The sequence below is a fragment of the Vitis vinifera genome, chromosome 6 (genome assembly GCF_030704535.1).
Source record: "Vitis vinifera cultivar Pinot Noir 40024 chromosome 6, ASM3070453v1".
Taxonomy (NCBI): domain Eukaryota; kingdom Viridiplantae; phylum Streptophyta; class Magnoliopsida; order Vitales; family Vitaceae; genus Vitis; species Vitis vinifera.
The window spans coordinates 7,171,674-7,199,555 of NC_081810.1; the positions used below are offsets into that span (position 1 = coordinate 7,171,674).

Below are 27,882 nucleotides of genomic sequence, written 5' to 3' on the forward strand. Positions count from 1 at the left end.
ATCTCTATCTTTGGGACCCATTCTCTCTCTCTAGCATGGCATGCATGGCCACTCTAAAAGCCTACGCGTCTCACTCCTTATATTTTCATGCATGCCTTCAAAAACTGATTTTCAAAAATCTTGTTTTGAAATAATTTTAATTCTTCAATTTTTCTTTCTTGATTTTAAATAAATCCAATTTTAATAAATCAATAGCTACCATTTTCCACTAGGCATGCATTTTTTTTTCCTTGATTTTTAATAATTTTCAATTTTCATGTTTTGAATGAGCATGAATAAAATTCTATAATTCAAAATAATGGAATTTATGAAATTAATTCATGCTAAAATAAATCGGGCTTTGGCGGGGCCCAACATATGGGATTTTCTCGTTCGTTGATTGATTGCTGTGCTTGATTGACTTGCTTTGCTTTGTGACATATGCGATTATTCTGTATTCGTTTACTAACCTTTGTTTTCCATGAAGCAATCAACTCACTACTCAAGTACACACATTGATTTTCTTATTCATTTGATTATTTTTAGATTGATATTATTTTAATATCCATATTTAATCTATCAATTACCACACTTGCTTTAACTTAATTAGTAGAGACCTAATTCTTAGGACTAAGAGGGGTGTTATGGCCTATCACTATACCTTCCCAATAGGTAACCTGACTCCTAAACCCATACTCAGTTTTTCACAGACCTATTTTTCCTTTAGGAGTCACATTTAAGGGTTTTCTTTCTTATTTTGTTTTTCCCTTTTAAAATAAAACAAAAATAAGTGGTGACTCCAAAAACTTTTAAAAAATCAATTTTAAAAATAACAAGCAAGTCTCGCCATAATGGAAACGCATGCGTAGAAACGCGGGGTCCCTCCCGGCGCACACTTACATATATATTATGTAATGACCAAATTAATTTTGGGGGTAAAATACCAAAAAAAAGTAATTAAATATTTTTAGTAAGGGTAGAAAGGTCATTTTATAATTAACAATCCTAGGTATAAATTATATTTCTTTTTCTTTTTTGTCTTTTCTATTTAGAAAACTTTACTAACAAAAAATAAAAAAATTGTAGAACATAAGACTGAAGGTTTGAAGGTCGCATTTTTTCAGGTAAAATTTTAATCCCTAAATTAATATATTAGATTCGTTAGTTAGTTTTGAACACATTCAATATTCTTTAGAAATTTTCAATTTAGACCAAAGCCAATTTATTTAATTTTTCTTTTAAGATCAAAATATTGAAAAATTAAGAGTATGGGTTGATTTATCGATGAAAATTGAGAAATTTTGAAAGTCAGGAAATTTTAAGTTTTCAGATGAATAAACCTAAAATAAAATAAAATAATAATAATAATAATTTGTGACTTAATGCACGCTAGAAGTGTGTTAATATAATTTATATACTTATAAAGGCTTTGATGCACTGTACATTTGGGGGTAATTTGGAGAAAGAAAATAATAAATAAATAAAATAAAAACTATTTTGCAGGAAAGTGATTTTAGTGGAAGGCACAACTTTTATGAAAATTCGGGAGACTCACTCTTTAAATTATTATTGATTAGAAAGTCAAAAACAATATAGATGATAAAAGAAATAGTCAACATAGGATTTTTTTTTATTTCAATACTTAAATAATTACTTTCATCAAAATTATTAATTTTTTTATTTATATAATTTTGATATTTATTACAGATAAAACATAAATATTTAATTCATTTTAAATTTTGCAAATATATATACATACACACGGGGGTTGAAGAGATGGGCTTGGGCTTAATGATTTGGGCTAACAACTAAGTTTTGGAAAAAGGGGGAAATAATAGGTTGGACCGATAGTTGGGCTAATTCAATGCTTGTTCAACTCAGTTTTGGGAGGCTCCAATCGATGGTCCAATTGGTTGAACTCAATTCAATTCGATTTTTTAAGTTTGGTAAACACCAATTGGTGTATTGGAACGAGGAGGAAAACCTTAGCTCCATTACACTCAATATTCATCGATATTTTGCGAATCGCTGGATACTATCACTCCTCAACCGATGCTTGGAAAGGAAACAATTGAATATTCTTCCTCGATCTCCTCTTTTTAATATTAGTTGATCCGTTATAAGTTTCTTAACTTGGATTGGATTTTTAATTTTTAATTATTTTTAAAAATTAGTAAATTTTATGTATCAAATATGCTTTGATTTAAATTTATTTATCTAATAAAAAAATAGAAAAGTTAAAAAATAAGAAAAAATTATTTTAGAGAGATCATAATTGAGTTACTTTATCTATTTTTTATTTATTTATAATTTTTGTTAAAATTAATAAATTATACCTTGATAGTTTTCTTTGATTTTTAAAATAAGTGAAATAGGTAAAAAACTTGTTAGTTTCTTGTTGGAGGCTTTTTTTTTTTTTTTTATTCATAACTAAATAAAATTGTATTTATATTGAATTTTGGAGGATAACAATTTAGTAATGGGAGATTAAGTAGTGATATTTTATATTATTAAAATATATAATTTATAATAAATAAAAATAATATATTATTTAATTTCATATTCTTTTTTTTTTATATCAATAGTATTTTAAAATATAGAATAATAATTTTTAGTTTTTAATCAATCATTTAATAAAAATTAATTCTTATGATATAAGGAAGCTGAGTATATTTTGAATTCTAATTTTATTATATTAGATAACTAAAAACAAAATAATTAATTTCAATATAAATCAATTAAAAATTGCATTTTGATTTAGTGTAATTCTCATAAATAAATTAAAATAGATTTTTATTTAAAATATTTATTTACTACATGAAAGAACTAAGGATAAAAAATTTACTAACAAAAATTCTTATTTTATAAAATGGATAAATATGAAATAAAAAAGTTATTAAATTGTTAAAATAAATTTATTAAATTTGAATTTTATAAATTAATTGAAATTGATATTTTATAATTTTGATTTTACTGTATCAAGGATTTAATTCAAAAGAAGTGCTCTGATTTTTTTTTAAATGAAATTTTATTATAAAATTCATTCAATAATAAAAATATTAGTTTTATAAAAAAAAGTTTAAAATTGAATACAAAAAATTATAAATAATTTATAATCTAATTTCATCTTTTTTTTAATGTGAGGGTAAATTTTGAATATCTTGAAGACTTTAATTTTGCCAATTACTATATATATATATATTTCGTAACAATTTAAGAAATAATAAATATCATGTGTCTAATTTGCAAGTTAGAAAAAAAAAATTTTATAAGGTGTTTAATTTTTTTAATATATATGAAAAAAAATGTACAACATGCTTATTATTTTGTAAGTGAGAAACACAAAAAAAAAAATCAAAATAATGTAGGTTTGAAATAATGAATAATATTTATTATACATTAAGTAAGTTTCTAAGGTTTTTTTTAAAATTTTTTTAAGGTATTTAAAAAAATATTTATTATATATTATGTATTTTTTGAAAAAAAATAATAATATTTGATGAGTGTTTAAAAAATATTTACTTTTAAAATGTATTTGATAATAATTTTTGCAATCATTTATCTCTAATATTTAATTTGTTAGAGAAAAATGATTAGAAAATCATTCAATTTGGTCTTACTACTAAATAAACAAGAGAATGGAGAGATAGAAAAAACGAGAATATGGTTTTTTTATTTAAGGAAAAAGGGTATTTTAGGGGATTTTTTTAATTGAACCAAAGGGAATTATGTAAATATGATCAATTTACAAAATATAGATGAAAGGAGAAGTTAAAAAAAATAATTATCATTTTATGCTTGGGAATGGTGCCCACTTAGCATTATTCCAAACTATCCGTACATATGTTTTGGTCTTAAAATAACACTATTTTAATTTTAAAGTAATATTACTTTGCTATGAAAGTAACACTCTTTTAAACTTAAGGTACCTTTGCTAATTGAATGATGTACCATCACATATAAGGGCATTTTAGGATAATATAAGGTAAGACATTAAAATGCACTCTTGGGGTTTTCTTTTCATCCGGATTTTGTAAACAAGTCATGTTTACATAGTTCCCCATAGAAATATTATTCACCTTTCTATTTTATCATTAAGTTTTGAATTCGAATTTGTGTGATGGGAGGACATTGGGCAATTATGTGGCCCAAGCACAATTCTCCATGTCAAAGTCAATAAAGGTGGGAACAACCGATTAGCAGGAAAAATATAACGAAGAAGGTCGCTGCACGGAGAGAAGTAAGAAGAAGAGACTAGACAACTGAGAATTGCAATGAAGAAAGCAGAGCTGGTGTTTGTCCCAGTAGCATTCCGCGGTCACCTTGTATCAACTGTAGAATTCGCAAAACGCTTAATCCAAAGGGATGATCGCTTTTCAGTCACCATCCTCTCCATCAACTCCCCATTCGGCCCCGACGCGCATGGATACAACAAATCACACCTTGCTTTTGAACCCGGTCTCCGTTTGATCGATCTCCCTCCACAGGATCCCCCTCCACCTCACCTTAAAAAATCCATTGCACAATTCCTGTCAGTTTACATTGAGAGTTACATTCCTCATGTGAAAGACGCCATCATCAACCTCAAATCAACTCGGCCTCTCGCTGGGGTAGTCCTTGATTTTGTATGCATCTCAATGATTGATGTGGCCAATGAACTGGGTCTTCCCTCATATCTGTTTCTAACCTCTGGTGCTGCTCTTGTTAGCCTCATGCTCTACCTTCCCACCCGCCATACACAAATCAGCGCTGCCTTTGAGGACGCGGATCCTGAGTTGGTGATTCCAGGTTTCATAAACCCAGTTCCGGTTAGCGTTTTGCCTGAAGCACTGAGGGACAAGCATGGTGGTTATGCCTCTTTTATAAAGGTTGCTCAGAGGTTTAGAGAGGCTAAGGGCATTATAATCAATACATTTACTGAGTTGGAGCCTTTCTTAGTGGGTTCCTTCTCCGACGGCCAAGCTCCTCCAGTGTACACGGTCGGACCAGTGCTTGATCTCGAGGGTCAGGCCCATTCTAGTGCAGACCGGGCTGACCATGATAAGGTCATGGCCTGGCTTGACACTCAGCCGGAATCCTCTGTGATGTTCCTATGCTTTGGGAGTCTGGGCACCTTCGATGTACCCCAGGTGAGAGAGATCGCGCTTGGACTTGAGCGCAGCGGCCACAGGTTCCTGTGGTCTTTACGTCGGCCACCGCCAGATGGGAAGTTCGGTAGCCCAAGTGAAGGCACGAATCTGGATGAGATGTTGCCAGAAGGGTTCATGGAGCGGATCGGAGGAAAAGGAATGATCTGCGGTTGGGCACCGCAAGTGAAAGTTCTGGCCCACGAAGCCATTGCTGGGTTTGTATCCCACTGCGGGTGGAACTCAATCTTAGAAAGTGTGTGGAACAGTGTGCCAATAGTCACATGGCCACTTTACGCAGAACAAAAGTTGAATGCATTTGAGATGGTGAAAGAACTAGGATTGGCAGTGGAGATGAGATTAGACTCCAGGTACGACGGAGATGTTGTGATGGCGGAGGAGATAGATGGAGCCGTAAGACGTGTGATGAAGGCTGATAGCACAGTGAGAAAGATGGTGAAAGAGATGGGAGAGAAGAGTAGGAGGGCTCTGACGGAGGGTGGATCTTCATACAATTCGTTTGAACGGTTGATCCATGCGATGATAAATACCCGGTAACTAGTACTTGCTTATTGTCTTTCTATTATCAATTCCAGATGTTTGGAAGTGACTAAGGGTCCTCCATAAAATTATTCTCAAAAAATTATTTTTGAGAACAGTTTTTAATTGTATTTTATTTTTTAGAATAAAGACCTGACAACAGTTTTTAATTGTGTTTTATTTTTTAGAATAAAGACCTATTTGGAATTTGGAATGCTTTCTAACTTATATTTTGTATTTTTAAAAATTAATTTTATATCTAAGTGTTTTATTTTCAATTATTTTTTTATATTTAATCTATTGTTTTTAAAATAGTCAAATTCTAAATTTAAAACAAACCAACACTTAACTCAACTCTTATGTATAACTAGATATAAAACACATTATACTAAGAACCCATTTGATAGTGATTTTAGAAAATATTTTTATATTTTTTAACTGTTAAAATGGTTAGAAATATTTTTAAAAATCACCATCAAAGTGTATTTTAAGAGTACGTCTGACAGTAATTATAAGAAATATTTATAACATTTTTAACACTTAGAAAATGCAAATTTTCATATAAATATTTTAAACGCTTTTTAGAATCTCTATCAAACGCACTCTAAATCTAACAAAAATAATCATTTGAAAAAAAACCGTTCAAATATTTCTTCATGTTGCATACATGTTTTACACAATTTAGGTAATGAGTCATTTCACTTTAATTAACTATCAATAAGATAAGGCACTTGGTTAAATTATTGGAAAATACTATAATTTTGTGGTGTTTAATGAATAAAATATTTGAACCATTGAATATATATATGATAAAATCTAAACTATTGAATAAGGATATAACTTTATTAAGACCAAAATATTAAGATACAAATAAATCAAATAAGGATGTAAAAAATATAACCTAAAAATATATACTTCACACCATATGATTGATTTTGTTAGGTACAAAAAAAAAAGTCCTTTAATATATTAGCCAAACCCTCAATTATAACCATAATTAATTTAAATAACAAAAACATGTCCCTTCCACATGCTATTTATTTTTATTTTTAATGAAAAGAAACTATAGAATATCTACCTAAGGGATTGAAAGACGAATCATGAACCGTAATGTTACAAGAAACCAATGGAGCTCAATTTGGTGGAGTCTTGCTGGTAGGGAGAGGATCCGCACCCTCCTCTCATGTTCGTTTCTAATCCACTTCCCCGTTCTTGCTGCCTATGCAATGAAGTCCAGAGAGTGTCACATCATTCTTTAGATATTTTAGGTTGCGGGTCCTCTTCCATACACTTCTGGGACCGTGATATTGATACCTAGAATTTAAGGGCTTTGACAATTTGCCTTCTAAATAAAATATCTCTGAAGTCTGATATAGGAATTTCTTTCCTCTTTGTGACAAGGGATTGTGCTATCTTGAATGTGTGGAAGTACGATCATGTGATTTAGCAGAAATTATGGAGGTTAAATATTCTTGCACCTGGGGGTAGGAAGCAGAAAGATTAAAGAGCAGACAACGGAGATAAAGAAAATAGAGCTGGTGTTCGTCCCAACTCCCGCCGCTGGCCACTACATATCCGCCGTGGAATTCGCAAAGTGCTTAATCCACACGGACGATCGCTTTTTCTGTTACCATCCTCCAAATGAGTTGATCACTCAATCCTTATCCGGATATATACAACAAATCTCTTCTTGCCCCTGAAACCCGTCTCCATTTCATTGACCTCCCTCCTATCGATCACCCTCCATCCCATCACCCCATGATATCTTCCTCAAATCCATTGAACACTACACATTGTTTTCAATTGAAAGCTACATCCCTCACGTCAAATACGCCATCACTCACCTCATGTCATCTCGCTCTTCCCCACACTCAGTCCCACTCGCCGGGTTAGTCCTTGATTTCTTCTGTCTGCCCATGATTGATGTGGCCAACCAACTAGGCCTCCCTTCTTACCTATACTTCACCTCTGGTGCTGGTTTTCTTGGCCTCATGCTCCCCCCCTCAACTCGCCATAGCCAAATCGACACTGAGTTTGAAGACTCGGATCCTGATCTGGAGCTCCCGAGTTTCGTCAACCCAGTCCCTATTCGCGTTTTGCCTGAAGCCTTGAGTAACAAGCATGGTGGTTATGCTGCTTTCATAAAGTTTGCACAGAGGTTCAAAGAGGCTAAGAGTATTATAGTAAATACGTTTTCTGAGTTGGAGCCTTATGCCGTTGAGTCGTTCGCCAATGGTCAGAGCCTCCCCCCCCCCCCCCCCCCCCCCCCCCCACGCCTCGGTGTACACGGTAGGACCGGTTCTTGACCTCGGGGGTATGTCTCATTCCGGTTCAGACCGGGTTGACCACAGTAAGATCATTGGGTGGCTAGACGCTCAGTTGGAATTGTCTGTGGTGTTCCTCTGCTTTGGAAGCATGGGTACCTTCGACGCGCCCCAGGTGAGGGAGATCGCGCTTAGGCTCGAGCGTAGCGGCCACAGGCTCTCCTGGGCGTCTGCTGAGGCTGGATGGCAAACTCGGTGGAAGCTCTAATGGCATGGAACTCAGTGAGATCTTGCCTGAGGGGTTCCTGGATCGAATCGGAGAAAGGAGAATGATCTGTGGTTGGGCACCGCAAATGAAAGTCCTGGCCCACAAAGCTATAGGAGGGTTCGTATCCCACTATGGGTGGAACTCCATCTTAGAGAACATATGGAACAGTGTACCGATGACAACCTGGTCCATGTATGCAGAACTGTTACAATAACTATGGACTCACATATATTAATAATTGTTTATGATTAAACTATCTATACATATTCAATTTATATTTATTAAGTATGAGTCACCTTATGTGTAGAGCCCAAGTCACATGTGTCTTACACGATGGACCTAAGACACATGTGGCCCAACAACCCAATGGGTATAGTCCCTAAGGCATAGAGGAATAATTAATAAAAGGGAAAAGGAAATTGATTTTTGGTGTCTTTAGTTTTATTTTCCAAAAATACAAAACGTTCCATCTCCTGCCTCCCATCACAAGAGAGAAAACAGAAAGATGGTTTCCTCCTTTATTGCCTTAGAAGAAGCATATTTCTTCAAGACCGACAATGGATTCAGGTTTGTCTATATTCTCTAATCTAATCGGCATGTTTTCTTTATGATTTAACATGAGATTTCTGGTTTTGGGTTGATATTGAAGTTTACAACAAGTGGTATCAAAGCCACACATGTTGATTCAAAGTTACATGATTTTTCTCCCATATGGCATATTAGGGCAAGAAATTTCTTGACAAAATCTGGGAATTTTTTCTAGGTTGGGTTCTTTTTCTGAATCTAAAACAAAAATTAAAAAAAAAAAACTAACCAGCGATTGCGCTGACAAACCCAACTAGCGATTGCGCCGGCAAACCCAGCCAACGATTGCGCCGACGAACCTAGGCAGCAATTGCGCCAACGAGCCCAACCAGCAATTGCGCCGGAAAACCTTGGTGGTGCTTGCAGTGTCGATTGCATGGTTCTCTAATTGTGTTTGGACACGTGGCTCCTGAATAGACAGACACCACTTTTGAGGATACGATTCAATAATAGTTGAAAAGTGTGTAGAGATTATGACTATGAAATAGTCTGAATAATAGTTGAAAAATGTGTAGAGATTGTGGCTATGGAATAGTCTGAACCATCATTGCATATCCTTGGAACTATAATCCATTAACTTTTCGACTTGGATATATTTACTGTATAACTTTAGGAATAAGACAACAAGACAAGATTTTTTTTTTTTTTTTAATTTTTCCTCTTTAAAACAAAGAGTACACGTAAAAGCTCTGGACTCCTGAAATCTAAGGACAATATATATATATATATATATATATTTGTGTTTAATATTTTAAAATAAATGAGTTATGTATATTTGTTGCCAAAGTAACTTTTATTATATAATTTTATTTATTTTTGAAATATGTAAACATGTTATTATTGTGTAAAATAATTGGCCCAAATGAATATTATTTTAATATAATAATAAATAAAGTAGTCATAAATGTATGACATATAAAGTTTACCTTGCATACTATATGTCAGTCTAAAGAAAAACATATTGCTTCGGTTCTATAGTCAATATTTATGAACTAATTTTGTAAAAGAATACCAATTACAAGTTGATATTTTTGTCCAAAGAGTAAATATTAATGTTTGTACTAGGTATCTTGTGATGGGCCCACATGCATTATATATATATGTTAAATTTTTATTTATTCATATATGTATGATATTTTTGTGACTAATTGTGAGCTTTATTGTTATTATTCAACATCTTCTATATCTGCTAATGTTAATAACATTCCTATGCTTAATGGCACAAACTTCAAGAAATGGAAGGAACACGTTATGATTGTGCTCGAGTGCATGGATTTGGACTATGCATTAAGGGAGGATCGTCCTGCAAACCTTACTGATGCCAGCACTGCTGAGCAAAGGGCTGCTATGGAAAAATGGGAGCGATCCAATCGCATGAGTCTAATGATAATGAAGCACCCAATTCCATAAGCTATAATGGGTGCAATACCTGAGGAGTCCCGAGCCAAAACATTCTTAGACTAGATAGCAAACTGATTCGCTGCAAACGAAAAGGTCGAGACAAGCACTATTCTTAGTAAGCTTGTCTTCATGCAGTACAAAGGGAAAGATAATATAATGGAGTACATTATGGAAATGTCCAATCTTGTGACTAGACTCAAGATACTAAAGTTAGAGTTGTTAGAAGACATACATGTGCCCTTGGTCTTGATCTCTCTGCCTACACAATTTAGTCCATTCAAGATCAGTTACAACACACAAAAGGAAAAATGGACTCTGAATGAGCTTATTGCTCAGTGTGTGCAAGAGGAGAGACTGAAACAAGAGAAGATAGAAAGTGCTCACTTGGCTTCCACATCTCAAGGACATGGTACCAACAAGAAAAGAAAGAGGGATAATAAGGGAAAACAAACTGTATATTTTGGGACATTTGAGCAAAAGGTGCAGAAGAAACAAGATAAGGAGATCACTTGTTTCTTTTGCAAGAAGGCTGGTCATATGAAGAAGGATTGCACCAAATATGCCGCTTGGTGTGAAAAGAAAGGTACACTTCTTAGTTTTGTTTGTTCAGAAATTAATTTAGCTATAGTACCTATTGACACTTGGTGGATAGATACGGGTGCAACTACTCACATAAGTGTCACGATGCATGGTTGCCTAAGGAGTCGAATGCTAACTGATGGTGAAAGATACATCTATGTGGGAAATGACAACAAGGCTGCAGTGAAGACTATTGGTCTTTTTAGATTACAGTTAGATTCTGGTTGTATTTTGGATTTAGAGGAGACGTTTAGACGAAATTTAATTTTTGTTTCATGTTTGGACAAATATGAATATTTTTGTTCATTTGGAAATGGAATGGTTAGTCTTTATCTAAATTCAAGTGTTATTGGTACCGGTAGTCTAATAGATAAGTTATACAAATTGAACATAAATGCTTCTAATGGTAATGAAATCTTGCATTCAAGTAATTATGACATTAAGTGAAAGTTAACAAATGAGAGTTCATCAATGTTATGGCATAGACGTTTAGGTCATATTTCAAATCAACGTATTCAAAGGCTTGTGTCAGAAGGAATTCTTGATCCACTTGATTTGTCAGACTTTCAAGTCTGTATAAAGTGTATTAAGGGTAAACAAACAAATGTGAGGAAAAATGATGCTAATAGGTGTGGTGACGTTTTGGAATTGATACATATAGACATTTGTGGTCTATTTCCTACTCCTTCTTGGAATGGACAACAATATTTTATCACTTTCATTGATGATTACTCACATTATGACTATATTTATTTGATTCATGAAAAGTCTTAGTCATTGGATGTGTTCAAGAATTTTAAAGCCAAAGTTGAGAACCAACTAGACAAGAAAATAAAGGTTGTTAAATCTAACTGTGGAGGTGAATATTATGGTAGATATGAAGGATCGATGAACAACATCCAAGGTCATTCACCAAATATTTGATGCAGTGTGGTATCGTCCCTTAGTACACCATGCTAGGGGTTCCAAGCCAAAATGGTGTAGCAAAGAGGTGAAAACGTACTCTTAAGGATATGGTAAAGAGTATGATCAATCATTCTACCTTGCCAGAATCATTTTGGGCGAAGTTGTCAAAATTGCAATTTACATTTTGAACAGAGTCCCAAGCAAAGCAGTAGCCAAAACCCCATATGAGATATGGACTAGCAAGAAACCTAGTATTATGCATTTGTATGTTAGGGGTTGTCCAGCTGAGGCTAGGCCTTATAAGCAAAAAATGAAAAAAAATTAGACTCTAGAACTATGAGTTGCTACTTTGTAGGGTATTCTGAAAGGTCGAGAGGTTTTAAGTTTTATGATCCCTTAACTAGGTTTTTCTTTGAAACGAGCAATACTAAGTTCATTGAGGATGTTGAGTTAAGTGGGAGAGAGCCATTAAGAAATGTGGTCTTTGAAGAGGAGTCTGTTAATATTCCTATTATTGCAACTAGACATGGTCATATTATGTTTGATGACACTATCCAGAATATACAACCAATAACACAAATTGTAGACACACCTGAAATTCCTCCTACTCAAGTTGTGGAACCAATTCAAGTTCATGAAGAGGTAACTCAACAACTTCAAGAACCTCAAGTACAAGTGCCACTGAGGAGATCCACTAGAGAAAGGAGAAGTACAATTTTAGATGATTATGTTGTATGAAGATGATCCAATTTCAGTTAGTCAAGTCAAACAAAGTTCTAATTCTAAAAAGTGGATAGAAGCCATGAAGGATGAGATGAAATCAATGAAAAACAATGGTGTTTGAGACCTAGTAGAGTTGCCTGAAGGTGTAAAACCGATTGGTTGCAAATGGATTTTTAAGACCAAGCGAGATTCAAAAGGCAACATTGTAAGGTATAAGGCACGCCTAATCACAAAAGGTTTTACTCAAAAGGAAGACATTGATTACAAGGAGACCTTTTCACCGGGTTTGTCAAATGACTCATTTAAAATCATCATGGAACTTGTGGCTCACTATGATTTAGAGTTGCATCAAATGGACGTTAAAATGCGTTTCTTAATGGTAACATTGATGAGACAATATACATGGTGCAATTGGAGAACTTTGAGTCTAATGATTCAAAGCAACTTGTATGCAAATTAAAAAGGTCCATATATGGTTTAAAGTAGACATTCCGACAATGGTATCGAAATCTTGATCAGGTGATTACTTCATTTGGTTTTAAGGAGAATACCATTGATCAATGCATATATCTCAAGTTCAATGGGAGCAAATTCATTATCTTAATGCTATATGTAGATGATATTCTACTTACAAGTAGTGATGTGGAACTTTTGCATGAAACCAAGTGATTTCTATCCAGTAAATTTGACATGAAGGATCTTGGTCATGCATCTTTTATGCTGGGTATACAGATCTATAGGGATCATTCAAGAGGTATACTTGGGCTATCACAAAAGTCCTACATCGATAAGATGCTAAGTAGGTTTGGCATGAGCAATTGTGCACCAGGAGACACACCCGTGGCAAAAGGCAATAAATTTAGTTTGCACCAATGTCCAAGAAATGAACTTGAGATGAATGATATAGAGAGGTTTCCCTATGCCTCGACAGTAGGAAGTCTCATGTATGCACAAGTTTGTACGCGTTCGGATATTGCGTACATTGTTGGAATGTTGGGCAGATATTTAAGTAACTCAGGTATGGATCACTGGAAAAAGGCAAAACGAGTTATGCGGTATTTACAGAGAACTAAAGATTATATCCTCACATATCGAATATCTAATCATTTAGAGATCGTGGGATATTCGAACTCCAATTTCGCGGGATATCTTGACAACATGAGATCCACTTCAGGCTACATTTTCATGTTGGCTGGAGGAGCAGTTTCATGGAAAAGTGTTAAACAAACATTTATTGCTTCCTCCACTATGGAGACAGAATTCATAGCCTGCTATGAGACATCAAACCATGGGATATGACTATGAAATTTTATCACTGAGTTGTGCATTGTTGATGGGATTAAGAAACCATTGAGAATCAATTGTAATAATAAGGTCACTGAATTGTATTCTAAGAACAACCGAAGTTCGTCAAAGTCCAAACACATTGACATCAAGTTCTTGGTTGTAAAAGAAAGAGTTCAGAGTCTTCAAGTATCAATCAAACACATAAGCACAAACTTCATGATTGTGGATCCGCTCACTAAGGGTTTGCCAACCAAAGTATTTCATGAGCATGTCACACATATGAGTGTTGTACATATTAATGATATGCCAATATAGTGGGAGTTTGTATTTGGGTTTTGTATTTGTTTTCTTGATGTATTGTTATGTTTGTGTTATTTGTACAGACTTTAGTTTTAAAGACTATTATGTTTGAATACTCTGAATTGAAATGATGACTTTCAGAAGTAGTTTAGCATTAAGTGTTGAAAGTGGAATTTGACTATTTTTGGTCATAAAGTAGGACCAATTGGAAATAGACATATTAAAGATCTCATTTTATGTAATTTCCATGCTACACATCCATACTTGATCGATGTTGCTAATTTGTTAATGTTGTGATCATTGATGAGTCTAGTTATAGTTATGATTAATGAAGACCGCTTTAATCCTGTGTTAGCATAATTAGTAGACCGGATTGTTTAAAGATATTTGGATAAGATAGCAAAGATGAGCTCAATAAAGTATTATCATGAACATTATTCGGTAATATATGTGGTCCAAGTGGAAGATTGTTAGAATAACTATGGACTCACATATATTAATAATTGTTTATGATTAAGCTATCTATACATATCTAATTTATATTTATTAAGTATGGGTCACCTTATGTATAGAGCCCAAGTCACATGTGTCTTACATGATGGGCCTAAGACACATGTGGCCTAACAACCCAATGGGTATGGTCCCTAAGGCATAGAGGAAATTAATAAAAAGGAAAAGGAAATTGATTTTTGGTGTCTTTAGTTTTCTTTTCCAAAAATACAAAACGTTCCCTATCCTGCCTTCCATCACAAGAGAAAAAACAGAAATGTGGTTTCCTCCTCTATTGTCCTAGAAGAACCATATTTCTTCAAGACCGACAATGGATTTAGGTTTGTCTACATTCTCTAATCTAATCGACATGTTTTCTTTATGATTTAACATGAGATTTCTGGTTTTGGGTTGATATTGAAGTTTACAACAAGAACAACAGCTAAATGTCTTTGGATTGGTGAAGGAATTGGGATTAGCAGTGGAGATGAGACTAGACCATAGACAACGTGGGGATGAAGTGGTAATAGCGGAAAAGATAGATGGTGCGATAAGATGTGTGATGAAGCATGATAGCATGGTGAGGAAGGTGAAAGAAGTGGGAGAGATGAGTAGGAGGGCTATGATGGAGGGTGGATCTTCCTCTAATTTCCTTGGACGGCTGATCACTGATATCATCCCCATTGACTAGTGTATCGCTTAATCTGATCACGTGGTTTTTCTCCTTAACTTGAGAATAAAAAAATGGTGTTCATTGTTAAATGGTTGAGTTGACTAGGTGTTGGGCGTTGCGAGACATGTACGAATGTGGTAATATAAATTAGGGGTGGATAGAATAAAAGATTGTGTCGTGCATGTTGAAATTACGAAATTGATTTGAACGGATTAATATAAATATTTTTATTTCTTTGCCGACATTATCAAGAATAGAAAGTTATTTAGAATTTGTTTTGCTCTATATTCATAGTCCATTCCTGATTTTGATATTGATACCTCGACGAGAACAAGGAGCTATCATAATGGTTTCATCTTTGATTGTAGTTGATTACAAAGCTATGTTGGCATACGTCATCCAAAAATCTTAATGACATACTTTGTGTGCATATGCATCTTCGTTGGTTATTTGATGCGCTTAAAAGTGTTTTAAGATTTTATTTTTTCAAATATTGTAGCATATGTGTTGGAAATTTCGTTTTCTCCGTTGGACGAAACGGTGTCGCACTGACCTGTTTTGAATAACAAAGATGATCTCCACCAAAAACCGGACCAGAGAAAATTAGTTAAAGGAAAAACGAAACGGTGGTTGGAACTTGGAACAAGGAGGATGCATGGCAATCCCAAACCCCTGTCTCGTCTCTCTTCCACGTTCCCACTCCCTCCCAACCCCAAACCCTAACTCCATAACCCTCAATAACGACCGATATTTCGCCAACCACCCGACACTTTCACTCATCGACCAATGCTCCGAAACGAAACAGTTGAAGCAAATCCATGCCCAGATGCTCCGTACTGGTCTCTTCTTCGACCCCTTCTCCGCCAGTAGACTCATCACCGCCGCCGCTCTCTCTCCCTTCCCCAGCCTCGATTATGCCCAGCAAGTGTTCGACCAAATTCCCCACCCAAATCTCTACACTTGGAACACACTCATTCGCGCTTATGCTTCCAGTTCTAATCCCCATCAGAGCCTCTTAATCTTCTTACGAATGCTTCATCAATCTCCTGATTTTCCTGACAAATTCACTTTCCCTTTTCTGATCAAAGCCGCGTCGGAACTTGAGGAGTTGTTTACAGGGAAGGCTTTTCATGGAATGGTGATTAAGGTGTTGCTGGGTTCGGACGTCTTCATTCTTAATTCTCTGATTCATTTTTACGCCAAGTGTGGAGAGTTGGGTTTGGGGTATAGAGTTTTTGTGAATATACCTAGGAGGGATGTTGTTTCTTGGAATTCGATGATTACAGCTTTTGTGCAGGGGGGTTGTCCGGAGGAGGCATTGGAGTTGTTTCAGGAAATGGAGACGCAGAATGTGAAACCTAATGGCATAACAATGGTGGGGGTTTTGTCAGCTTGTGCCAAGAAGTCGGATTTTGAGTTTGGGAGGTGGGTGCATTCGTATATTGAGAGGAACAGGATTGGTGAGAGCTTGACTTTGAGTAATGCTATGCTTGATATGTATACAAAGTGTGGGAGTGTTGAGGATGCAAAAAGGTTGTTTGATAAGATGCCGGAGAAGGATATTGTCTCATGGACAACTATGCTCGTTGGGTATGCTAAAATAGGGGAGTATGATGCGGCTCAGGGTATTTTTGATGCAATGCCTAATCAAGATATTGCTGCATGGAATGCCCTCATATCTGCCTACGAACAGTGTGGTAAGCCAAAGGAGGCTTTGGAGCTTTTCCATGAATTGCAGCTGAGCAAAACTGCAAAACCTGATGAGGTCACTCTTGTTAGCACACTTTCGGCTTGTGCTCAGTTGGGAGCAATGGATTTAGGTGGATGGATCCATGTGTACATAAAGAAGCAGGGAATGAAGTTAAACTGCCATCTCACTACCTCACTTATTGACATGTACTGTAAGTGCGGGGATCTGCAGAAGGCACTCATGGTATTTCATTCAGTGGAAAGGAAAGATGTGTTTGTTTGGAGTGCCATGATTGCAGGTTTGGCAATGCATGGGCATGGCAAGGATGCAATAGCTTTGTTTTCAAAAATGCAAGAGGATAAGGTCAAGCCCAATGCTGTGACTTTTACTAATATACTATGTGCTTGTAGCCATGTGGGATTAGTGGAGGAAGGCAGGACTTTCTTCAATCAAATGGAGCTAGTTTATGGGGTTTTGCCTGGAGTCAAGCATTATGCTTGTATGGTTGATATTCTTGGTCGAGCAGGCCTGTTGGAAGAAGCTGTGGAATTGATAGAGAAAATGCCAATGGCCCCAGCTGCTTCTGTATGGGGGGCCCTGCTTGGAGCCTGTACAATTCATGAAAATGTAGTACTCGCTGAACAGGCTTGTAGCCAGCTGATTGAGTTAGAGCCTGGAAATCATGGAGCCTATGTACTCTTATCAAATATATATGCTAAAGCAGGGAAATGGGATAGAGTTTCTGGGTTAAGGAAGCTTATGAGGGATGTTGGACTGAAGAAAGAACCAGGTTGTAGCTCAATAGAGGTTGATGGTATTGTTCATGAGTTTCTAGTGGGAGATAATTCCCATCCTTCAGCCAAGAAAATCTATGCGAAGCTGGATGAGATTGTGGCAAGATTAGAAACCATTGGATATGTGCCAAACAAGTCCCACCTACTACAGCTTGTTGAAGAAGAAGATGTGAAAGAGCAGGCACTATTCCTTCACAGTGAGAAGTTAGCAATTGCTTTTGGGCTTATTAGTACAGGCCAATCTCAACCAATTCGAATTGTGAAGAATCTCCGAGTTTGTGGGGACTGCCACTCAGTTGCGAAGCTTGTGTCCAAGCTTTATGATAGAGAGATTCTTTTGAGAGACCGGTATAGGTTCCACCATTTCAGAGAAGGGCATTGCTCATGTATGGATTATTGGTGATTATGAAAGAATTATTCATCAAGAGTATGGATTGTTGTCGATTATGGAAGAATTAGTTATGAAGATTTCACCCAGTCCCATTATGATGTTACTAGTGCTCGGAAGAGTATTTACATTCGAGAAGCACCAAGAGCCCAAGTTCAGTTGAAGTCTTGGGGAACAATGGTATCCCATGTTTTCTATAAAGCTAAAGGTGAAAGGTATGATTCAAGCCTTCTCTTCCACTGGTGTCATCTGGAAGATTCTACCCTGAAGTCCTCCATTAAGCTTTAGATTGGTTGGTGGTTGGATGGTGACCCAAAGGAATACTAGGTCAAGCTAATTTTTGGAGGAGATGAGTTGTTGATTTAGTAACTCCTGTGTTGCGTCTTTTTTCCCATGAATTCTTTTCAAGAAGCACTTTATTAGAAGTGAAATGTCATTTAACATGTCTTTTAACTTTTTCATGGTGTTTTCATTGCATAAAAGCTATTTTTAGTAAAAGAGATTTGTTGCACTTGAAAAGCCCTTTTTAGTAAAGTCGTCATCAGATGCTTTTGTAGAAGAAAAGTGGCACCAACACAAACGACCCTCACCAAATTTTGTGATTATGTGAATAACTTCATATGTTTGTTCATCAGCTTAGGAAATCCAGCAGGATAAAGGTAGGCCAACGCATTCTACTTCATGAGCAGGCTAGTAGCCAATTGGGGAATAGACAGAAGAAGAGGCTCCTCTAATTGATGAAATCTTTTGGGATTGAATCAAAGAAAGCGGTTTCTGCTCATTAAGCTGACAAACAAGCCAAAAATGAGAACTAGTAGAAACGATTATACATGGCCAAAACTTTTTTCCTTTTCTCATTTTTTCTTTTTGATCAACCTAGCTTTCCAATAGCGAAAGAAATAATCGTTAATGAAAGAGGCAAATGAATGAGATCCTGTTCACAGGGAACTAGTCTTAAATTCTTTCACCTAGGCAGCACCTGTGTAATGCTTACAGAACAGCTGCTTACACGGGTCGAAGTGACAAGGGGATTTATCAGTTGCTTTCTTTTTGGTACCTCAGAAGAAGTCATCCATGAATGGCCAATCCCACCATCTGAATGCTTGTAGTAGCCTGGCCGTGTTAGCGCCATTGAATCCGGGCTGACCTCTTTGGAGAGCATTTGCAGAACTTGCGTCATGGTGGGCCTCTGCCAAGACACCGCTTGGATGCACAGCAGTGCCACCTTGATGAAACATGAAACCTCATCCTCAGGGTACTCAACCAGTTCTGGATCAACCATGTCCAACAGACTGTTGTCTTCCTTCAGTTTCCATGTCTGTATCATCAGCACCCCAACTCATCAGGCACTCAGGCATCATATATTGCTTAAAAACAACATAAATATGTATAGCTGGAGAGTGAATTCGGCAATCCCAATAGTTATAGGCTATGAAATCATATATCTTATGTCCCTGATTCACTCCATAGAATCAAATTAGTTTGGCTGAAGAGTTTAAAATTTTCCATTTGGTTGTATCATGTAAAACAGTTGAATAAGACCAAAGCCCAGAAAATTTTTGTATCTGAAAGACTGAATCTCTACAGAAACAGAGAACGATGTCATCTGAAAAGGGTAAAGAAGAAAGTTTAACTTCTCATGGTTTTTTGGATAAGAATGGATACGTACCCATTCCACTAGGACCAGAAGATTCTCCCCAAATGCAGCCTTGCTACTACTTCTACCACTAATAATTTCAAGCATGAGCACACCAAAACTGTAGACATCAGCCTTTTCTGTTAACCTTCCTGACAATGCATACTCCGGTGCCATGTATCCCCTGCATACAGATAGGAGATACATTACAGTAGGGGTAATACCAATAACAATAGTAAACAAATGGACATTGTTTCTCACTCCTATGGTGCATAGTATATGCTTACATGGTTCCTGCCACTCTAGTACTAATGTGAGTGACATTTTCTGGAAAAAGTTTGGCCAGCCCAAAATCCCCAATTCTAGGATTAAGGTCCCCATCAAGAAGTATATTACTGGCCTTGATATCTCGGTGAATAATTCGGGGTTCGGCTTCCTCATGAAGAAATGCAAGGCCGTGAGCGGTGCTTGTACAGATTGCAGCCCTCTTAGGCCAATCTAAAACACTTCGTTTAGACTTCGAACCTGAAATAGCAGATGCTGTGCATAAGTTGGTTTAGCCTAATCTTGGAGTCCTCTCATTTTCTTAGGTAAAGGACAAGGCAAAGACAACAAAGATTTTCTTAGGAGTTATTCAGCTCACAAACATAAGCATGTGTTAAATCATTGTCTTCAACAGACATTGAACCTTAAAATTCAAATTTTTCTGGGCTGTGAAAGTTAATGGACTTACTGAGTAAAGCACTTGAAAGACTTTTGTTCTCCAGATATTCATAGACCAGCATTCGACTACCACCCCCAACACAACAACCAATAAGTCGAACAAGGCATGGATGTTGTATATTTGAAATCATGTCAATCTCAGTTAAGAACTCCCTTTTTCCTTGCTTAGATTCAACAGAGAGAGACTTCACAGCAACTTGAGTTCCATCCCTCAAAACTCCCTAAGAACATAAGCAAAAAAATACAGTAATTGAAGGACAAATCTTCATAGACAATACCAAAATTGTACCGACAGTGATTCCATTTCTGTTCTGATCGAGGCAAAAACATAGATATGAAGGATACAGAAAGATGATCAGCCTCACCCTATAAACAATTCCAAAGCCACCTCTGCCTATTCGGTTAGATGGATGGAAGTTCCGTGTTGCTGATCTCAATGCATTATAGGAAAAGAGCCTCACATTTTTACCAGCAATCTCTGCTTAAAAACAAATACACAAAAATGAAATAGCAACAATAATAAAACTAGGTGAACTGCTAGTGAGAACAAAATCAATGTCCAACAGTCCATAAAATCTAAAGGAGCTTACTCCAACCAAGAAAACTAGAATGCGATGAATTGATGAATCATTTGCTAACTGGCATTAATTCTGAAAAATGTTATAAAACAATCTTGTTGCATAGTTACGGCAAGACTTCCCGAATTGGTGTAATCATTTTAGCTAAGAATGTGTCATTTGCAAACAAACCATGATGAAAATTCCAGTCACAATTTGGCCCAGAAGAGAAGTAAGATGAATTTCATACCTTCTGCTTCTTTCTGATGGTGATCACCATTCTTCATTTTACACAACTTCATCACACTGAAGGAGCTAAAATTCATTGCTATCCGATTACAGCTCTCTAGCTACCCCCCAAACCCTCAAAACATCTCTTCCTTCAAACGCCTTTTACATGGAGCAGTGAGGAAGTGTCGTAAAGACTGAAGAAACAAAAAGAGACGACTTTTCCAAAGGAAGAACAAGCCATAGAAGAAAAATCAAAAGCTAGTGTGATTATTCATACACAAGTAGACCGAGTCGGAAAGCTAGAAACTTACTGCAGGATGACTAAACGCCCACAAAAGATATCACATCAGCAAGAAAAGGAGAACATGCACGATTAGAAGTGTGAAAACTGAACACGAGAAGCAAACCACGCATCACTGAAACCTTGAAAAAGGGAGAGCATGACGGAGACATTGCTAAAGGTAAATGTGATGATTTAAAGAAGGAAGAAGAGGATAAGGAGATAGGGATGATCATTGGTCTGAAATGAAGGCTCCAAAACCATCTGAAAATGAGCTGTCTTGGATAAGTTTCCTGCTAGGAGGGCTAAAAGTGCTTGACGCATGAACCCAAGTTGCTGGGACATCGATGATAAAAGACCAGTGATGGTGATGGAAGAGCCATAACGCTTCTCATGTTCATTAATGAGCTCTCATGTGAAAACGGTTAAAGGGTGAAGGACTTTACAGCGTAATTTTTGTTTTTGAAAAGACGTTTGGACTGGCTGCAAAGACCTTGATTTCCCTTTCAGTGGTTGAGCAGTTCAACAGATAACCAATTAGTTTTATCATGAAAAATTGGTACCAAAACTGTACCACTACCTTTATTCTGGTGTCATCTATTAGAATGATTTATGTTAAAAGGATCACAAGTGTTGAAGGGTATCTTCATCTTTGTTGAAGGCCGATGTTCTCTCCTGAGTTCATGCATGACCCCATATTGATCCTTAATACAGTGTATGATCAGCTGGCTCCCTTGAGTCAAGTGGATAGGTTTAGTACGAAAAAGTAAGGAGTTGGGTAGAGAAGTTTTGGACATTCTTTGAAGCAAAGCAAAATTACTCAAAAAAGAGGACACAGAAGACTCATCACCATGCAACATGAGTTGGCTCAGACAAGGACACAACAGCTTGGGTCAGTGTCAGCGTATGATAAAATGTCTTTTGTTATAGTTTATCATAGGATGGCACTCTGTGCAAGACAGACCAGTGACCATTTCAAATCAAAATTGGAGTTAGATCAGCTAACTTGATCTTCCAGGAAGATTCAATCTATAAGTTGTAAGGCAATGAATGAGGCATATGATACCACCCTGAGCCACATCCAATGACAACTTACAACCATTGAAGCCTCTTTGAAGTTGAATCAAGAGGATTTTGAGACGCTAGATGAAGAATTCAAAGCTTTGGGCCAATGAATTGGGGATACCAAATTGTGGGGGTGATTTCTAAGTGTGATTGAACACATTAATTTGGGACACCAGAGTCTGGTAACTTTTAAAGGTGAATGGTGATGGATCGAGGGGTTATAGTTGTATAGCCGTTATAAGGCATGCAAATAAGGCTACTATTCAAGACCCTGACACCTTAGGTCCTCATTAAGGAATAAGATCATATAGACTAGAAGCCCAAGGTTGCTTAAGGCCTGGGCCCAGTCATGGTCCACTTTACATTCCCGGGGTCTCAGCACAAAGGGTCATGATGCCCTGTAGCCTATTGCCTCTGGCGTTAGCTCTCCAGGCTTGTCGCTGAAAAGGTACCTCATTGTCCAACAACATAACATGGAACCCAAATGTTCCATGGTTGATAAAAGAAAAATTGATATTTTCACTTAGTTTTCATACAGAACTGCACTTAAAGCGTACATCAATTAATAATGAAAATATCCACAAAACATTGTGATGAGGACACACCTCTATAGGTAGTAAATGTCAGTGAAGCTGAACCATGGTTGCTGGTTAATCATTTCCAAACAAAATAAGGAGCCTTGGGCAACCAAAAAGGTTCACATGCTTCACGACAGGATGAAGATAATCATGGTGCACACAAGTGCTTCCCAGCAAACTAACAGCTTCTGCTTCCAAGACCAGAGAGGATCCTATCTATGTGAGTTTCTCTCAGGAATGTTATGGCTGTTTTATGCGGATGATCATCTCTCTCTATGACGATGGGAAGCAGTATCTCTGCTATGGCCTGACCGCTTGTCCCCTCTCTCATCTCGGGGGTCTTCTCTTAGATACGATTCTGACTCGTGTCTTCTTGATTGCTTTTCCTCCCTTCTATCATGATCTTCTTTTGGCTTTGATTCCAACTCATGCCTTCTTGATCTCTTTTCCTCCCTCCTATCATGATCTTCTCTTGGATTTGACTCAAATTCAGACCTTCTGGACCTTCTCTCAGTAGCTCGCCTATCCCGGTCTTCTTCCTTCCTATCATCTTCTCTCGGATTCGACTCAAAATCATGCCTTCTGGACCTTCTTTCAGTAGCTCTAATATCCTGGTCTTCCCCCCTCCTATCATGATCTTCACTTGGATTTGAATCATGCCTTCTGGACCTTCTTTCAGTAGCTCTAATATCCTGGTCTTCCCCCCTCCTATCATGATCTTCACCTGGATTTGAATCAGGCCTTCCAGACCTCCTCTCAGTAGTTCGCCTATCCTGGTCTTCCTTGTAATTCAATTCCTTCTCCTTCTGTTCCATTTGTCTCTCAAGACCTCTGCCATCTTGGTCTCTTATATCCAATTCACTTCTTCTATGATGGCTTTCTCTTCCCCCCTCACTGCCCTTTGTTCGGGAACTTCTTGCATCCTTATTGCCAAATCTATGCCCTTCTCCAACTGTAGGCTCATGAACACGATTTGTTGGTATGCTGTTAGGTCTTCCATCACTCTTTGTTGAACCCTGAAACTTGTCATGTCCCCACCTGGAACTTTTATCCTCTGAACCCCAACCAGTGTTTGAAGCTCTCTGGATTTACAAAACAAAAGGCATGGATAAGCACCTTCAGAGACTATAGAGCAGCCAATACACAGTTCAATTTTTGAATTGCATCATACAAAGAAATAAACTGAGAATAACAGACTGCATGAAGATAAGGAATCCTGAGAAAAAAAAAAAAGGGAAAGAAAATTCAGAGATAGGAGAGTCAGAACAAAAAAACAAATGGAAAAAAAAAAGGAAAGAAAAAGGAAAAAAGAAAAAAGAAAAAAGAAAAAGAAACCAAATGAAACAAAAATAACAAAGAAAAAAATCTAGCTTCAAATAATATACGAAATCACATCTGTCTTCCTGTATGATTATTCATGATCCAACTCATCAAACTAAATCATTCAATCTGAAGGGTAGCATTTTGAATGAGCCATAATTCACAAATTGTGAGCATTCTCAAGTACAATGCATTTCAGTTTTCTTGACAGCAACCATGAACTTTTGGGGTTGTGGATAGTGCAACGAGCCAGAACAAGTCTAATCACCTCAAGTTATCTTGTTCAAGCAGAAACCAACATAGTGTTGGTTTCAACACACCATTTTTCAAATCAAGCTGAACTGCAGTACAACTCCACATTACAAGCCAATCATAGTAAAGTTGAAACCAAGCTTTTGGTCTTCATAAACATCCCATGATCCCCCAGCTTATATTATAAAATATGGATTGTTCTAGTTAGGAATTAATCAAATCCACACCAACTTTTTGACTCCACAACAAATTAGTGCTTAACCACTAAAAGGTCCAGATCAATGGGTACCTGGGATACTAGTAAAGTCAAACACAACTTAGGTGACACAACTGGTTGTGTTTAACATCACATGCTGATTGTTTAACAATCAACCAATACTGAGGGGTATCAACCAAGGACTATGGGATTCAACAGGATGTGTAGTCCAATGCAAGAACCAAGTACAACACAAGTTCACAGAATGTATTCACAATCCTGCTTCAAGCAATTAGCGTCAGAAAACACAACAGTAAAAAGCATCAATAGAGATAATTGAGTTCCTTCAATGTTATGGATAATCTAACATCTTAGTTTATATAAAAAATGAGATCAAATGGAATCCTTCCAAAATCCCAAACATGATGCAACACACGATACCACATTTCTGCATCAGAAACCTTCTGGCAGGAAACTGGATCAATCTCCATAACATGGTCTGAAACTCCCATCCCCTCAACCTAGTTATGAAATTTCCATGTTCACTACCCTTCTAAACTACTTAAAGCAGACTAGACAAACATAATTGGGAGGATCAGGAAACATAATTTTTTTTTTTTGATAGGTAAAGATAAATAGTATATATAGAAAAGAGGAGACGCCAAAAATAGCGCCTTCAAAGTAAACAAGAAGTATACAGTAAAAGCCTAAAGGCTCAACCCAGAGGGAAAAGGAAAGAAGCAAAAAACGTTACATGTACTTACTTTGAGCCTAACCAATCAATGAAGTTAACAAGAGAATTAGGACTCATAACTATAGACACCTTAAACCAAGACCACAAATTACATACAAAAAAAGGTTTTCAATCTTTGGATCAATAACTCTTCATTGTCAAACGCTAACAAGTTCCTTTCCAGGAAACATAATAGTCAAAAAACAGCAATAGAGATAATTGAGTTCCTTCAATATGATGCATGATCTAACATCTTCCTTTATATTAAAATGAGTTCAAATTGAATCCCTCCAAAATCCCAACATGGTACGGTACACAATACCACATTTCTGCATCCCTTGTCTGACAGTAAACTGGATCATTCTCTATACCATGGTCTGAAAACTCCCATCCCCTCAACCTAGTTATGAAATTTCCTCATTCATTTCCCTTGTGAACTGCATAAAGTGGACTAAATGCACACAAGCACAAATATTTTCAACAATATATATACTTGAGGAACTAACTCTTGGTCTGTGCAACAAATAGGTCTTGTGATGAATTTGTCACAAATCAAATACACATTTACCTCCAATCCTTGCAAAACCAACCTCCATGATTTCGACAACCATGAAAAGGTTAAATCCTGTGCAGCAGGACAAATTTCATCATATTTTTCTATGAATTTTGACCATTACAAAAAAATGTCGTATCTCTAGCTAAAGACCTGTTGACTGAATGGCAAAGTTCAACACATGCTTAGACATTTTGGGAATAAATCATATAAAGAACAACCATAAACGAGGAAAAACAATAAAAATGAAATTGAACACTATAGTATACCATCAAAAGTGACAAAAATGCACTATAAAAGGGAAACTAGACCCAGGTCATAAATGGATCATTCTTCGTTAACCACATGTGCTATATATTTTATAAAAATGAACAATGACGGGAACCATTAGTGAAAGGCTAGTTACATAATAAGAACTAGAGACTGCAGGCATGCAACTGCTTGGCTATATATGTAATAATGATCAGAGATGATAGAGACTATCACTAGGGTTCTATCATGTCAGCTAAAATAATGAAAATGAAAATGAAAATGAAAATGATCCCTAGTTCCAAAATAAGCTTATTCATTCTATGTTCTGTTGAGCACAATCCACTTTTCATTCATGAACAGACTTAATAAAACCAGTAGAAATCCTAGTAAGCTAGTTACTTCTACTCTTAATGTGGTCAAAATGCAGTTAAAGCAAGAAAAATCTAGATAATAGAAGAGAAATGATGTTGGTCTGCAGGGACTACAAAACATACTTGCTCATCATGCGAAAACTTGCACCCGGCTCCACGATTACATTCACCTCTCTGAAAAGCACGGCACACGCCCCGAGCCTCCCTCTTCTGCCGCTCTGTCTCTTCGTCTTCTTCTTCTTTCTTTTTATAGTTGCTCACATGATCAACCCTTATAATTCGCCCAAGAATCTGTGCACCATTCAAATTATCTGCCGAAAAAAGTCCAAAACGGGATGAGCATTGCAGCTGTGTAATTATAAGAAAGCAAACCGAAAACAATATTTGATGATTATGAACATACTGACCTACTGCAAGATTTGTACTTCTTTGATCCTCATATGCAACAAAGGCGAAACCCTTGGATTTTCCCGTCCCCTTGTCTCTAACAAGATTCACATCAACAATCTCTCCATATCTATAAAACTCCCAATAAAAAAATGATTCAGTTCCCACAAGAGCCGAGTAAATGATGAATTGAGGAATACAATTGGTTGAAAAAAAATTCCATTTCACAACCATCAAATATTTCAATTTCCGTAAGAAAAACTGAGCTCGATGAGGACACTTACTGGGAAAAAACTGCGAGGAGATCACCTTCCGTAAGGTCAAACGGAATGCCGCCAACGAACACGTAGGCCGATTCCTTGTACTTGGCGTGCCATGAAGCGCTTTCCGAAATCCCTAAGGCAGCTTCTTGTGAATTAATCTTCTGAATCCGTTTCACAAGAGTTAAAGGGTTCATTGCTACGATCCAAAACTTGAAAATTAGGGTTTTGGAAGGTGTTGAGACTCGAAACCCTACAAGATATGGTAGAGTTTGAAGAAGGAAGTTCTGAACATCGAAGACTGAAATAAAAAGGAAGTTTTGGGGGAGACGGATTTAAAACCCTAAACCTAGCATTTTGAAAAATTCATTTATTAAGTATGCATGAATTTAAAATTCCACTAATATTTTTTAACCCTTCAGAAATTATTGAAAGATAAATGAATATAAATTTATTATTAATAATATTACAAAGTTATTAACATATGATAGTTACT

The 27,882-nt window shown here is 36.5% G+C and overlaps 5 protein-coding genes across 7 annotated transcripts; 3 read left to right on the top strand and 2 right to left on the bottom strand.

Annotated features, from left to right (window-relative positions):
- Positions 1 to 4,090: 4,090 nt before the first annotated feature.
- Positions 4,091 to 8,430, top strand: LOC100253603 (UDP-glycosyltransferase 71K1). The gene is made up of 2 exons (XM_002279351.5): positions 4,091 to 5,659; positions 7,047 to 8,430. Exons 1-2 carry the CDS (start codon positions 4,254 to 4,256, stop codon positions 7,090 to 7,092), a joined length of 1,452 nt encoding a protein of 483 aa, XP_002279387.2. The 5' UTR covers positions 4,091 to 4,253; the 3' UTR covers positions 7,093 to 8,430.
- LOC100258747 (anthocyanidin 3-O-glucosyltransferase 2) lies at positions 7,562 to 8,177 on the top strand. Its single transcript, XM_019220435.2, has 2 exons — positions 7,562 to 7,880; positions 7,981 to 8,177. The coding sequence occupies exons 1-2, from the start codon at positions 7,562 to 7,564 to the stop codon at positions 8,175 to 8,177; spliced, it is 516 nt and encodes a 171-aa protein (XP_019075980.2).
- A 7,113-nt stretch (positions 8,431 to 15,543) lies between the features above and the next one.
- LOC100263911 (pentatricopeptide repeat-containing protein At2g29760, chloroplastic) lies at positions 15,544 to 18,453 on the top strand. The gene has a single exon (XM_002279324.4). It carries the CDS (start codon positions 15,776 to 15,778, stop codon positions 18,005 to 18,007), a length of 2,232 nt encoding a protein of 743 aa, XP_002279360.1. The 5' UTR covers positions 15,544 to 15,775; the 3' UTR covers positions 18,008 to 18,453.
- Positions 18,454 to 18,729: 276 nt separating this feature from the next.
- Positions 18,730 to 21,759, bottom strand: LOC100241635 (putative serine/threonine-protein kinase). 3 transcript variants are annotated; one of them, XM_010652618.3, is made up of 7 exons: positions 21,451 to 21,759; positions 21,159 to 21,333; positions 20,717 to 20,829; positions 20,362 to 20,572; positions 19,916 to 20,168; positions 19,662 to 19,812; positions 18,730 to 19,310 (listed from the first exon to the last, which is right to left on the bottom strand). In XM_010652618.3, the coding sequence occupies exons 2-7, from the start codon at positions 21,232 to 21,234 to the stop codon at positions 18,957 to 18,959; spliced, it is 1,158 nt and encodes a 385-aa protein (XP_010650920.1). In that variant the 5' UTR covers positions 21,235 to 21,333; positions 21,451 to 21,759; the 3' UTR covers positions 18,730 to 18,956. The 3 variants fall into 3 exon arrangements, with proteins under 3 accessions (XP_010650920.1, XP_010650919.1, XP_010650921.1); XM_010652617.3 differs by having other exon boundaries at positions 21,159 to 21,355; positions 21,451 to 21,754; XM_010652619.3 differs by having other exon boundaries at positions 19,916 to 20,153; positions 21,159 to 21,755.
- A 1,181-nt stretch (positions 21,760 to 22,940) lies between these two features.
- Positions 22,941 to 27,761, bottom strand: LOC100246760 (zinc finger CCCH domain-containing protein 25). The gene is made up of 4 exons (XM_002279285.4): positions 27,411 to 27,761; positions 27,147 to 27,256; positions 26,863 to 27,050; positions 22,941 to 24,144 (listed from the first exon to the last, which is right to left on the bottom strand). The coding sequence occupies exons 1-4, from the start codon at positions 27,581 to 27,583 to the stop codon at positions 23,326 to 23,328; spliced, it is 1,290 nt and encodes a 429-aa protein (XP_002279321.1). The 5' UTR covers positions 27,584 to 27,761; the 3' UTR covers positions 22,941 to 23,325.
- Between the last annotated feature and the right edge of the window lie 121 nt (positions 27,762 to 27,882).